A 13,948-nucleotide genomic window follows, 5' to 3' on the forward strand; every position below is an offset into this window, starting at 1 on the left:
TTTTGAAAACAAACCAAAACATTTTATTTACAAAAGTAAAATTTCAACTCATTTTTATATATCCTATCACGTTAATGCCAACAGCAACAGAATCTCTGGGATATTTGAAACACTTGGATTTTTAAAATACATTGAGGTCTGTGCAGCTCATTTCCCCCAGCTATATTATAAAACTTAGAAAGGTTTCTTTAGCTTTGTCGTTTGGTCACGTTTTTTGTGGAGAAGTCATGCTTCAGGGTAGGCTTACCACCAGCCATGATCACATAACCATTGGCTGTGGGTTTCCAAGCAGCAGAGGAGCCAATCTCAGCAAGGCCCGCACTGGCATCTTCAGCTGTTTAAATCTGAAGAGGAGTTCTGCAAAGCTTGTGCTCCCTGAAGAAATGGAATGGAAGGGAAGGGTCACATATCACTCAACAAATTCAGCCTCTTTCAAGGAAGCTTCAGACACACAATCACTTTTAAAGTTGGTATTCTTCTCTTTGAAAACAACTCCTAAAAGACACTACTTACCTTACAGATTTCCCTCATGCACTCTAGGAGATGATTTGATATGAAACTTTAATTTGTTCCATTCTGTACTTCTGAAACTGACTTATAACTCTATGTGAAACAATCAATACCATCTATATACACATATATTTAAATATAATTAATAAATATGCCCAGCGCCTGGTGCCTCAGAGGTAAGGAATCTACCTGCCAATGCAGGAGACGCGGGTTCAAGCCCTGAATTAGGAAGATCCCCTGGAGAAGGAAATGGCAACCTGTTCTAGCATTCTTGCTTGTAAATCCCCATGGACAAGAGGGGCCTGGTGGGCTACAGTCCAAGGTCACAAAGAGTCAGATATAACTTAGCAAATAAACATCAACAGATTTCCTAAGACCTCATTAAAACCAAGGACAGAGAACAAATGCATAAGAGCTATGAAAACACCTCCAATGTTCTGATACACTATGGAATCTAACAGACCATGCAGACTTAATGTGACCATCACTATGGCTAGGTTGAAACCTATCACCTTGGTATTTGTTTTCTATTTGCTCTCTGTCTTCTGTCCCCCTTTTCCTCTTTTGGACTGAGTACTTTCTATGACTCCACTATAGCTCCTCTGTTGCTCACTAGCTCTGTTTTCTTATTTTTAGTGGTTGCTTTTTGATTTATAGTATTATCTTTACCGCAGATTACCTTCAAGTGAGATTACACCTATTCACAGGTAATGTAAGAGCCTTATGGCTATACTTCCATTTCCTCCCATCCAGTCTTTGTTCTATTATTATACATATGACTTTTCAGAATTTACAAACACCACTGTAGTACATTGTTATCATTTTTATGAGTCAGTTGTCTTTTTTTTTTTTAAAGTAGTTTAAAAGAAACAAACTTTACGTATATACCCATGTAGTTACCATTTTTTGCTCTTCATTCCTTTGTGTAGATCCATATTTCCATCTGATATTATTTTCCTTCTGTCTAAAGGACTTACTATAACATTTCCAGCAGTGTAGGTCTGCTGGTTATGATTTCTTTCAGCTTCTGTGGTCTTGTTTTTTTATTTAAAAAGATATTTTTGCTGGGTATAGTGTTTTTGAGTTCTTTACAGACGTTACTCCATTAACTTATCACTGGCAATGATTCCTATGAAAAATATGCACTCTTATTTTTGTTTCTCTGTAACATGCTCTTTTCCTCTGGCTGCTTTTAAGATTTTTGGGGGGACAATTTGCTTATTATATACCTTAGCTTTCTTTGTTTCTCAGACTTTGGATTCATTGGACTTCTTGAAACAGTTTTCACCAAACTTGGAAACTTTGCAGCTGTTATTTCATCAAGTATTTTTTTCTGTCCCTCTCCCCCATTTTTCTCTTCAGGGACTTCAATCTCTTGTAAATTGGGTACTTGAAGTACCAGAATTTCTTCCTCCATTTTTAATGCTCTGTTCCTTTTTTACAAATTTTTTTCTTTTTGCATTTCACTTTGCATAGTTTCTAATGCTGTGTCTTCAAACTCACAATTATTTTATTCTGCAATGTCTAATCTGCCATCAATCCAATTCAGTGTATTTTTCTCCTCAGAGTATAGTTCTCACCTCTAAAAGTTCAATTAGATTATTTTTATATCTTCTATATCTCTTAATGTTTTGAAGTATGGAACAGAGTTATAATAACTGTTTCAATGTCCTTGTCTGCTAACGAACATCCACTGATTTCTCACCTCTTTCATTATAAGTTGTTTTCCTGTCCCTTTGTATGGCAGACATCAAAGAATTTTACCTTGCTGGGTGCTGGATGTTTTCACGTTTCTGTATTCTTGAGCTTTGTTCCTGAATGCAGTCACATTACTTGAAAAAAGTTTAATCCTTTTGTGTTGTGCTTTTAATATTTTTTAGGTGGGATTAGAACTCTGTTTAGTTTAAGGCTAAATATTTCCCATTATTGAGGCAAGATGTTCCTGAGTAAGGCCCCTTGAATTGTGAAGTGGTGGGAACAGGTACTGTTCCTGTTCAGTCGCTAAATTAGGTCTGATTCCCCGAGACCCTATGGACTACAGCACGCCAGGCTTCCCTGTCCTTCACCATCTCCGAGTTTGCCCAAACTTATGTCCATTGCGTTGGTGATGCCATCCAACCATCTCACCCTGTCAGCCCCTTGTCCTCCAGCTCTCAATCTTCCCCAGCATCAGGGTCTTTTCCAATGAGTTGGCTCTTTTCATCAGGTGGAAAAAGTACTGGAGTTTCAGTTTCAGGATCAGTCCTTCCAATGAATATTCAGGGTTGATTTCCTTTAGGATTGACTGGCTTGATCTCCGTGCTATCCAAGGGACTCTCAAGAGTCTTCTCCAGCACCACAATTCAAAAGCATCAATTCTTCAGTGCTCAGACTTCTTTATGATCCAACTCTCACATCCATACACGACTGCTCGAAAAACCATACCTTTGACTATATGCACCTCTGTCAGCAAAGTGATGTTTCTGCTTTTTAATACGCTATCTAGGTTTGTCATAGCTTTCCTTCCAAGAAGCAAGCATCTTCTAATTTTGTGGCTGCAGTCATCATCAGCAGTGGTTTTTGGAGTCCAAGAAAAAAAATCTGTCACTGTTTCCACTGTTTCTGAATCTGCATAAACTGAGAATGTGCCCTCTAATCCATCTGGACAGTTCTTCCCTCAGCCTCGGGAAATTTCTTCACATGCACGTGCTGAGCAATAAAGACGCTCCTAATATTGGAGGGGGACCGTCTGCAGGTGTCTGGCATTATCTGTGTGCCGCTCTTTCCTCTCTGGCACTCCATCATGTAAACTCTAGTTCCTCTGGCTCCCTGCATTCTCAACTTCATCACCTCAGCTCTAGGAGTCTTCCAGGTCCTTCCTGGGTTCCCTCTCCCTGCCCCCCCGGCGCCCCCCGCCCCCAGTCTGGAAACTGTCAAGGCGATTAGCTGGGGCAATCACAGAGCTAATCTCATTGTTCCTCATCTCTTAGGGATCACTCTTCTTCACTGCCTGATACAAAAGCCATTGATTCATATGCAGTGTCCAGGATTTTCCACCTTTTTGTCTTTTTGTTTCAGGTGGTATAGTACAGATCTCTGTTACTCCATCCTGGATGAAAAAGGAAGTCTACGCTTTAAAATTTTTTTCTCTGTTTAGTAGCTTTGACTATTCTGCAACTAGGTGTGGTTTTCCTCGCATTTATCTTGCAAAGGGGGTCCTTCATCCATTTTTCAAAATTCTTAGCCTCTGTCTCTTCAAATATTGCTTCTATCTCATTTTCTCTCTCCTCATTGTGGGGTCTTAACTACATGCATGTTTGACTTCACTTACTTCAAATGTCTCTTACTCTCTTTTCTGAATCTGATACTCATTTTTCTCTGTGTGCTTCAATCTATTTATTTTCTACACACCTGTCTTATGGTTCATTTATCTGCTATGTCTAATATGCTAACTAATCTACATAATGAATTTTTTTTTTCGCCCTGTTGGCATGGCGTTTGGAATCTGTTCGTCAACCAGAGACTGAACCTGGGCCATGGGCAACCACTGGACTGCCAGGCAATTCTCTACATACTGAATTATTAATTTTAGTTATATTTTTCAGCTCTAGAATTCCCTTTAACTCTTTCTTACTGATTCCAGATTTCTGGTGAAACTGTTCATCTTTTCCTCTATTTTCTTGGAAATATTAGTCATAGTAACTCCAGACACTGGAGTCATCTAAGACTGATAATTCCAATATTTGGATCACATTCAAGTCTGTTTCTATATTACCCCTTTTCCTCTTATGTCTTTTCACTGTGATTCAGCACCGACACTGTGAATTAAACATTACAGTTTTCTTCCTCATGTAGAGGTTACTCTTCCTCCCATTAGGGAGGGAGCCTGCAAACAGATCTCCTCAGTTCTGCTCTAGACTAGTCTTAGGTCTGGTCTGTCCCAGTCCCACCTGTCATCTAGGGTTGGCCCTGCTTTGCCCCACCGGGGCGGCTGGGAGGCTTACCAGAGCCGCTCCACCTTGCAGACTGTGAGCACTGCCCTTTGCTTCCTCGGCACTACACTGTTGCTTAAATCGCGGCTCACATTTCTAGCGTCCTGGTTTCTGCTATGTTTTCTGAAGTTTTACCCTATGCACGTGCCGGGAAGGTTTGATAAACGCCTCAAGGGAAGAGAGCACCCAGTTATTATTATTGAGTTATTATTCCTATGGTTCCCTCCTATCTGGGATTTTGCTCCCTAAGTTCCAGGGCTGGAAAACCATTAATTCAACCTCCAGCTCCTCTGCCCAGCAGCACTGCTGCTTTTTTCTGGGTCTCTACTTCCTTTAATGAGTTGACAAGTGCCTTTGGGAGAATGCCAGAGTCAGTATGGAGCTCCTCAAATGCTTCCCTTCTCTCGGGGATTCTCCTTCCGCAGTCAAGTCCAGCTAGGAGGGCTGCCACCAATGTCCTGTAGGCTTCATGAAGATGTCCACTTCTATATTCGCTGTTTGTGTGTGGAAGAGTCTGTCTAATACAAGCAATTCCACTGTGGCCACAACTAGAGGTCTCTAAATAGTGCCTTTTTTTCTGAGGTTTTCAAGACAGCCAGAAATCAATAATGTCATTACACTTTAAATGATTAAATGGACAGATTTTGTATCTGATTCTACAGTCTGAAATACAGTCAGATGCTAAAACTTCAAACTCTGTTACGGAAATATTCAAATACATACAAAATTAGACTGCTATCGTTTCAAAGTTTTATAGTATTAGAAATTAATATTATGTGTTTTTTAAAAACATAAACTGAAAACCCAGAAAATAAAGAAAAAAAACTAGTTAAAGTCAATTAACAGAGACGAACGATAAGAATGTTAGTTTATTAGTATATACCAGTACTTGGGGCCCTGTGAAGAATCTGTCCTCTTCTGAATGGAAATAAAGGTTTATGCATATGGAAAGCTCAGGTAGTTTTCATTAGAGATTTTTGGTTTTGTTCTCCAGGAAAAAATTCTCAACAATAACACCCAAACAGGAATGAAGGCACAAGTCTAACCAGAGGAAATACCGCAGCAGGAGCCCCCCTGGGGGTAACACAGGGATGAGGGAGGGCCCGGAGGCAGTTACCTTCCAGGCCGGCAGACGGCAGGCGCTGGGGGGCCGGCACCGCGTGGTAGACCAGGAAGCAGGCCAGCATGCTCAGCTGCGGCTCCTCGCAGGGTTGCCCGTTGAGGTAGGCGTGCACACACCTGTCACCTCCAGCTGAAAGGGGCACACATGGGACAGAACCAACTGATTCACAACTGAGAGGCACAAGGAACGAATCCTTTATTATTTTCTCATCAAGAGCTCACTGAGCACCTACCATATATCAGACAGTTCCCATGCTGGGCATTAACGTCACTGTGGTAAACCAGCCAGAGTGCCCATCACTGCAGAGTTTAGAGTGTTGTGGGGGACAGAGATATTATAGACCTAACATCACACAGATGCCAATCACAGATCAGGATGAGTGCCATCGAGGTGCAGTGGTCACCACGGTCATCACCATGGCCATCTTCCCACACACCCGTCCTACCACCTTTCCCTCCTCGCTCACACGTGAGGGGACTGGATCCTGATTCGTCTTGGTCAGAGGTTCTCAAACTTTAACAGGCATCAGAATCACCTGGAGGACTGATTAAAATACAGATGAGTGGACCCCAACAATCTCCGGGATGGGGCCAGGGAAACTGTGTTTCCAGCAAGCTCCCAAGCGACCCTGCTGCTGCTGTTCCAGAACCCATGCTGTGAGAACCACGGGTCTGGGGCTACCCAGGCAGCCCCACTCCCCAACACAGCGACCGGGCCAGGGACAGGCAGACAGACATTCAGGGAGAGTGGCACTCTGCCCTCAGGAGTGATCAAGAACGTGCATGAGTTTCAGTTCAGAGACACAAGGAGATGCTTGACAACATGTCTGCTAGAGGCTTGCAGGAAACAAATTTCTTCGTTCTTATGGCAAAGCTCCTAGAAGCAACTCTATTCTTCCTCTAAGCAAAATACTGAGCTTGTGACAAAGAACTGTTACTGTTCTACCATCAGAAAAAAGTACTCTGAGGATAAAGCCACGGCACAGAGCATAACTGATGGAACCTCACAGAGATGGAGCTGGAGCTACTGGAGTAACACGTCCCTTCAGCCTACAGTCACTGTGGACTGCCAGTTACACAAGTTTGTATGTGTCCTACTGCTTGAGCTGGGCCTCTCTGGTGGCTCAGCGGTAAGAATCCGCCTGCCAATGCAGGAAACGTGGGTTCAGTCCCTGGGTCAGGAAGATCCCCTGCAGAAGGAAATGGCAACATACTCCAGTATTTTTGCCTGCGAAACCCCATGGATAGAGGAGCCTGGTGGGCTACAGTCCACAGGGTCGCAAAGAGTCAGACACAACTCAAGTGACTAAACAACATTTTTCGAGCTAAGCTGAGTCAGGCCTGCTGCTACTTGCAGATAAAGAAATTCTGATACAGAGAAAAAGGCTGAGAGAGAGAAAGAGAGAAGTAAAAATGGCAGGAAAGTTGCCTGAGGCAGTGTGGTCACAGAAGGCCTGGGAGGAAGGGGCATATTTACATGGAAGCTGTGAGAATGAGCATGAGTTGGGCAGGCAGAGAACGAGAGGAAAAGGTTCTCGGGATGGGAAGCAGTCCTGTGCTGAGAAAGAGCTCTGTGCTTTCGGGGAAGTGGAAGGGAGCGGGGGGCCTGAGTAGAGTTTATGAGGAGCGGGCGGTACAAAAAAGAGGATGTGGAGAGAGAGAGAGGTCTTGCTGGTCATACAGGGCCTGGTGGCCAAATGATAAAGATTTTTTTCACAACTGAATCAGCAGCCTTTGCAAGGTTTTAAGCAAGAGAGTTAGATCCATTTACTCTTTGGAAGACCACTGTCAGCTGACTAGAGATGGTGAGAGGGAGATGAGAGTAAAAAGCAGGAAGATGTGCAGGAGGCTTCAACCATCTTCGTCCAGGCGAGAACACATCACTGTTCTAGGACAGAAGTGGCAAAATGTGGACAGATTCACGAGATGTTTAGGAGTTAGGAATGAAAGGCTAAGGTAATGGATTGGCTACCACAGAAAAGATGAGGAGAGGGAGGAGGAGGCAACAATACTCCCAAAAAGGCAAGGAAGGAAAGCCAGTGAAACAGGGATGAAACAGAAAGAATGGTCAGAGCTTTTCTGTTTGTTTGTTTTTTAACAATTGGGAAATGGGAAAGCGAGCTATCTCGAAAGTCAAGAAAGATCACCTTCCTTAAGAACGAGATGGAATACCAGGAACACTACCAGAAGCCCACTGGACCTAACAGGAGGAGGTCAGTCTGGTGGGAGGTGGGGACATTTGGGCGGCAACACAAGGCTTGATAAAGGAAGCCAGAGAGACTCTGCTCTGGCAGCTTCTCCGGAGAGGCAAGAGAGAACGCAGCAGCTCAGCTCCCTGACAAGGACTTTCTCACGCCTACTGGCTTTCTGTTTCACTGATTTTCTCTGTTGTTTTTCTGTTTTCAATTTCATTGATTCCTGCTCTTAAATGCTTGCTTTGGGCTTATTTTGCTTTTCTTTTTCTAATTTCTTGAAGTAAGAACTCTCAGATTAGTGATGTGAGACTTTCTCAATGTAAGCATTTAGTGCTATGAATTTCCTTCTCAATGCTGCTTTAGCAGGAAGATTTACACTACAAATTTCAAAATTTAACTCTAAACCTACAGTAATTCAGGGGGTGTCTGGCAAAAAGACAAACGGATCAATGGTACAGAACTGAGTCCAGAAACAGACTCACACTTACATAGTCCACTGATTTTCAACAAAGGCCCCAAAGCAACTCAATGAGAAAAAAAGTCATTTGCACAAATGGTCCTGAAACCATATTAAAAGTTTAAAAAAAAGAAAAAAGGACAACTCGTATCTCACACCATGTAAAAAAAATCAGTTTGAGACAAATCATAGATCTAAATATAAAAAATCAAACTACAGAGCTTTTAATATTAAACTTAAAAAAAATCTCCATGACCTAGAATAGGAAAGATTTCTTAACACCCAGAGAGTAATAACCGTAAAACAAACTGATAAATTTGACTTCATCAAAATTTAAAACTTCTGTTTATCAAAAAACACTGTGGAAAAAATAGGCCAGGCATAAAGTAGGAGAATATCACTGCAAAACATCTGACAAAGAACTTTCAGCCACAATATGTAAAAACTCCTCCAACTCAATAATCAAAAGACAGCCAATTTTAAACATGGGTAAAGGTTTCAAAGTTCCCCTGGTGGCTCAGCAGTAGAGAATCCACTTGCCGATGCAGGAGATGCAGGTCTGAGCCCTGGGTTGAGAAGATCCCTGCAGAAAGAAAATGGCAACCCACTCCAGTATTCTTGCCTGGAGTACCCCACGGACAGAGGAGCCTGACAAGCTACATACAGTCCATGGGGTTTCACCAGAGTCTGACACAGCTTAGTGCTAAATAACAGCAACAATAAAGGTTTGAAAAGACATTCTGCAAAGGATATATGAGTAACAAATAAACACATACAAAAATAACTAGCATGATGAGTCATCACAGACATGCAAGTTAAAACTACAATCAGACACCACTACATATTCAGTAGACTGTCTAAAATTAGACTCATAATGCCAAAATCTGCAATGCATCCCACTGCTGGCAGGAATGTAAAATGGCACAATTCGGAAAATAATAGCACGGCAATGGGTAAAGTTACAGAGAATGTAAGAATGGCAGAATGTGGACACTGTTGAAGCTGCCTGATGGGGTTTATGATACTATTATGTTCACTTTGCCTTATGCTTTAAATTTTTCCATAATAAAATGTAAAAGTAAATAAAATGTTTAAGTTCTTAAACTTTAAACCCAATTTTTTTGCTCAAGATTAAAATCTAATTGAGATAAATCATAAGACATCAACAAAATATGATCAATCTGCTACACTAGTTTATGTTACTAGTTCAGTTCAGTCGCTCAGTCGTGTCCGACTCTTTGTGACCCCGTGAACCGCAGCAGGCCAGGCCTCCCTGTCCATCACCAACTCCCAGAGTCCACCCAAACCCATGTCCATTGAGTCGGTGATGCCATCCAGCCATCTCATCCTCTGTCATCCCCTTCTCCTCCTGCCCGCCCTAAAAGTCCATGGGTCACTTGTGATTCACTGAGACACAAACACAAATGACATTTCCCAGCACTGCTGCACAACCCCTGCACCTTCATTTAATTTACTGTTCTCCACCCCGAAGCTGCCAGTATCCCTGAGAGGAGACCACATACCAAAGAGTTTTTTTAAGTGACGGTCCTTTTTCAATTAAAATAAATAAATAAATACACATTGCTGGCAATCAGAGTGGCAAGCCAAATCTGGTGAAGGCTCAGAACAACACTGTAAACCACCCTAACTGTAAGTCACCCTAACAAGGAGGGAGGAGAAAGCAATTCAGGGCTGTTTTAGAGAGCCTAGTCACTGCCAGAGCCTCACTACATTATATGACACATGCATGTCAGAGAATATGCAAAGGTTTGGGGACTCATTTCTTATCAACAGCAAGGGCTTGTTATGGGTGAACAAACACGAAACTGAATAAAACCAGAACAGCAACATCTATAAAACAACAGGTATTTTTCCCCAAACATGAGAACTAAATGATTATCAAATTTTTAGAAATTCTGAAACTTTGCTGCTGCTGCTAAGTCACTTCAGTCGTGTCCGACTCTGTGCGACCCCATAGACGGAAGCCCACCAGGCTCCCCCGTGCCTGGGATTCTCCAGGCAAGAACACTGGAGTGGGTTGCCATTTCCTTCTCCAATGCATGAAAGTGAAAAGTAAAAGGGAAGTCGCTCAGTCGTGTCTGACTCTTAGCGACCCCATGGACTGCAGCCCACCAGGCTCCTCCGTCCATGGGATTTTCCAGGCAAGAGTACTGGAGTGGGGTGCCACTGCCTTCTCCGTTCTGAAACTTTATGACCTTTCAAATCCCAAGAGGGAATCACAGAGCAGATGCAGGTGTTAAACACAGGGACTTTGAAATTGCTGTTTTCCATATATATATCCCTCAGGCTTCCCTGGTGGCTCAGTGGTAAAGACTCCATCTGCAATGCAGGAGACCCAGATTCGATCCCGGGCTCAGGAAGATCCCCTGAAGGAGAAAATGGCAACCCACTCCAGAATTCTTGCCTGGAGAATCCCATGCACAGAGGAGCCTGGCATAGTACAGTCCAGAGGGCTGCACGGAGTTGGACATGACTGAAGCAAGGAAGCAGCAGCATATATGTCATTCACAATCTGGCTTGCAATTAAATTTTTTCAGAAACTTTTTTTTAAAGAAACAGCTTGTGTGTTAATGTGGGAGGAGAGATGGGGACGGATGGGAAATGGGAGCCAGGGGCTCCTCTGGTGTTTGCCAAACCCACTGCCCCACCCTGTCCACTCCCCCTCACCCCTCCTCTGCCCTGGGGCCCTGGCGGGCATTCCCCCGCTCTCGTGCACATCCTTCTTCTTACCGCTTTGCACCCGTTTGACCCTGACCTCCAGTAACTGGACAGAACTTACCCTGACTCTACAGCTGGGTGAAGACAGGCTCAAGCTAACTTTCTTTCCCTTCCCCCTCATTTCCATCTCCTGTCTAAATAAAATAGAGAAAAAGCGAGAGCAGCTGGGACCTTGGAGAAACAAGTCACCCCAGGGCTGGGGGCGGGGCAGGCAGAGGAGCCTCAACCAGGTGCAGTGAACAGGTAGACAGCTTCAAACATAATCATAGTCAAATTCCTAGGTTCTACCGCTTACTAACAACTTAATAGAAACAAAAGCTGTTACTACTGGTATTATGAGGGTTAGAATTTACTCAAAGCAAGTTGCTGTCCAATACATTTTGGAAGCATCAGAACTGAAAAGAATAAAAAGATTAAGGAGTTAACTCCTAAAAATGGATTTCAGGCATATATCACATATTAGACAGCTTTCCACACATCAAAAGGCCCCATCACTTGCCTCCATAATCACTTCTACACTGTCAGGAGTAACTTCACACTCTCCCTGTAATCACAAGGCAGAGCTTCTACTGACAGAAAACCAGCTCCATGAAGTCCCAGGTCCTCACGGACTGACTCACGGAACTGATAAAACAATCATCAGGTTTTCAGTGTACACGGGATGGAGGCAGAAAAAATGGGGTCAGGTAGGTGACACACCACACCTTTAAGAAACAGGAGAGAGAGGCACTGGAAAGAAAGACAATCTGATGCTGGAAAAGATGAAACAAGTTTCTAAGTGTCAAGAGGCATTTAAAATGCTACATATATATTCCCTCCATGGCTTACAGAGCAGAGCTAAATACATCTGTTAAAGAAGTCAGGACTTCCCTGGCTGTCCAGTGGTTAAGGCTTCCAGCTCCCGGACTCCCCTGGAGGCTCGGTGGCTAGGAATCCACCTGCCCATGCAGGGGTCATGGGTTCGCTCCCTGGTCCGGGCAGATTCCACAGCTGTGGAGCACCTAAGCCTGTCCCCCACCACTTCTGAGCCTGCGCCCTAGGGCCCTCGAGTCACAACTACTAAGCCCTACTGCAGCCTGTGTTCCTAGAGCCCGTGCTCCACAACAAGAGAAGCCACCCCAATGAGAAGCCTGAGCACCGCCACAAAGAGCAGCCCTCACTCTCTGCAACTAGAGAAAGCCCATGACCAGCAACAAAGACCCAGTGCAACCAAAAACAAAGACTGTGAACTCCTAATGCTGGGGGCGCAGGCTGGATCCCTGGGTGGAGAACTAAAAATCCTACATGTCACACAGTGTGGCCAAAATAAATAAGTAAATAAATCTCACTTTCTATCCTCAAAAAATGTTAGAGTAGATAATCAGAGCATAATTCACCTAACTAGAAACATGACATCGACAGCCATTTGGGATTGTACTAGGACTTAACCTGCTTACCAAGGAAGACAGGTTAAAACAGAAACACCTGAGACCCAGTGCAGCCTTCAAGCACAAGGGTGCAATGCTGTTCTTACCTTGTAGCCACTGGTCCAGAATATTGTCAATAGTGCATTTGACAACAGGGAGGAATTCCGAGTTCATAAAAAGCCCTCGCTTAGGCTGGTTCTGCAGCCGTTCCTGATGGCTTCTGGAGCTGAAAAACTCCAGCACCAACTTTATCTGCCAAAGGTCAGATGTCTCAGACATTTCTCTTCTTCCCAGTCTTCTTACAGCCTTGCAGAGAGAAGAACAGAAATCCACTTGAAAGAGTGAAGATCCGTCACTTCCTCGGATTTGTACAGTGGGGTATTTTTTTTAATATGGTCATGAAATCAAGGAAGGGCAGCGAGGAGCTCGCTCTGTGTGTGATGAAGTCTGCCCCACAGAGAAGCCCTTTAATGGGTTTAGGTTCAAAACGAACATGAACAGCCTTCAGATAAAAAATGGTGAAGGCAAACGAAGCTCATTCTTGGCTCAAGGGCTCTGAGAAATGAAGACCCAATAGGTCTTCAGCCGGTCCCCTCTGGGAAACCCAAGTTGGTACAATGATATGTCTGTGATCAGGTCAGGGATCCCAGGAGTCAGAAGGCAAAACCTGTATTACTGACAATACTGTTCCTGGGACCCATCTGCAAAGTCACCATGGCTGCAACCAGAGGGATGTTCCACTATAGGTACCTGCCCATGACTGCAAAGAGGAAAAAGTTCAGAGCATAAGAAAAGAACACACTCCCAACCACGAACTGAAGAACGCCCCCCATCACTGGGCTGCTGTACACACTGTGAGAGGCAGCACCAGTGTGGGCCTCACACACTTACCACCCAAAAAGGTGGGTGCCCGACGCTAAGGGCGCTCTAGGCCCACGTGGTTGTTTTGGAAACGGCCTTTTTGGTTACAACTGTTATGCAAAACAGGTTTTGGGGGATTACTTCCTGCATTTTCCCACTCAGCTCTTCAGTAGAGATTATTTTTACATTAGCGATTACTTCCTTTGACACTGAGTCCCAAATTCTTATCTATGAACTCATTATATCATAGTCACTGGAGCTTTTTAAAACTATATATCCTGGACTTAAATCTCAAAATTCTGACTCAGTAACTGTGGAAGGGGACTTGAGGCTCTGTATTGTTAAGATTTCCCAGGTAAATTTTAGCCAACTTAGAAAACTACTGACTTAATTTAATGGCAAATCTGAGTCTCAATGATATGACAATATTAAAAAGCCATATGTATTACTAAATAGGACTTCCCAGGTGGCTCAGTGGTAAAGAATATGCTTGCCAATGCAGGAGATGGGATTTCGACCCCTAGGTCAGGAAGATCCCCTGGAGAAAGAATGGCACCCCACTCCAGTATTCTTACATGGGAAATCTCATGGACAGAGGAGCCTAGCAGGCTACAATCCATCAGGTCACAAAACAGACAGACAGGACTTATTAATTAAAACAACAATTACTAATAACCTAAGAAAATA

The 13,948-nt window shown here is 43.5% G+C and overlaps 1 protein-coding gene across 2 annotated transcripts in view; it reads right to left on the reverse strand.

The window, feature by feature from the left end:
* The window catches only part of ANAPC1 (anaphase promoting complex subunit 1), a 99,963-nt gene continuing 86,015 nt past the window's right edge, over nucleotides 1-13,948 (reverse strand). For both annotated transcript variants that reach the window (XM_061156053.1, XM_061156052.1), the window contains exons 46-48: nucleotides 12,508-12,706; nucleotides 5,599-5,733; nucleotides 1-375 (exon numbers count right to left, since the gene is read on the reverse strand). In XM_061156053.1, the coding sequence (XP_061012036.1) occupies nucleotides 260-375; nucleotides 5,599-5,733; nucleotides 12,508-12,706 (450 nt within the window). In that variant the 3' untranslated portion in view covers nucleotides 1-259. The remainder of the gene's footprint in view (nucleotides 376-5,598; nucleotides 5,734-12,507; nucleotides 12,707-13,948) is intronic.

This window comes from Dama dama, chromosome 11 (genome assembly GCF_033118175.1).
Source record: "Dama dama isolate Ldn47 chromosome 11, ASM3311817v1, whole genome shotgun sequence".
Lineage (NCBI taxonomy): Eukaryota > Metazoa > Chordata > Mammalia > Artiodactyla > Cervidae > Dama > Dama dama.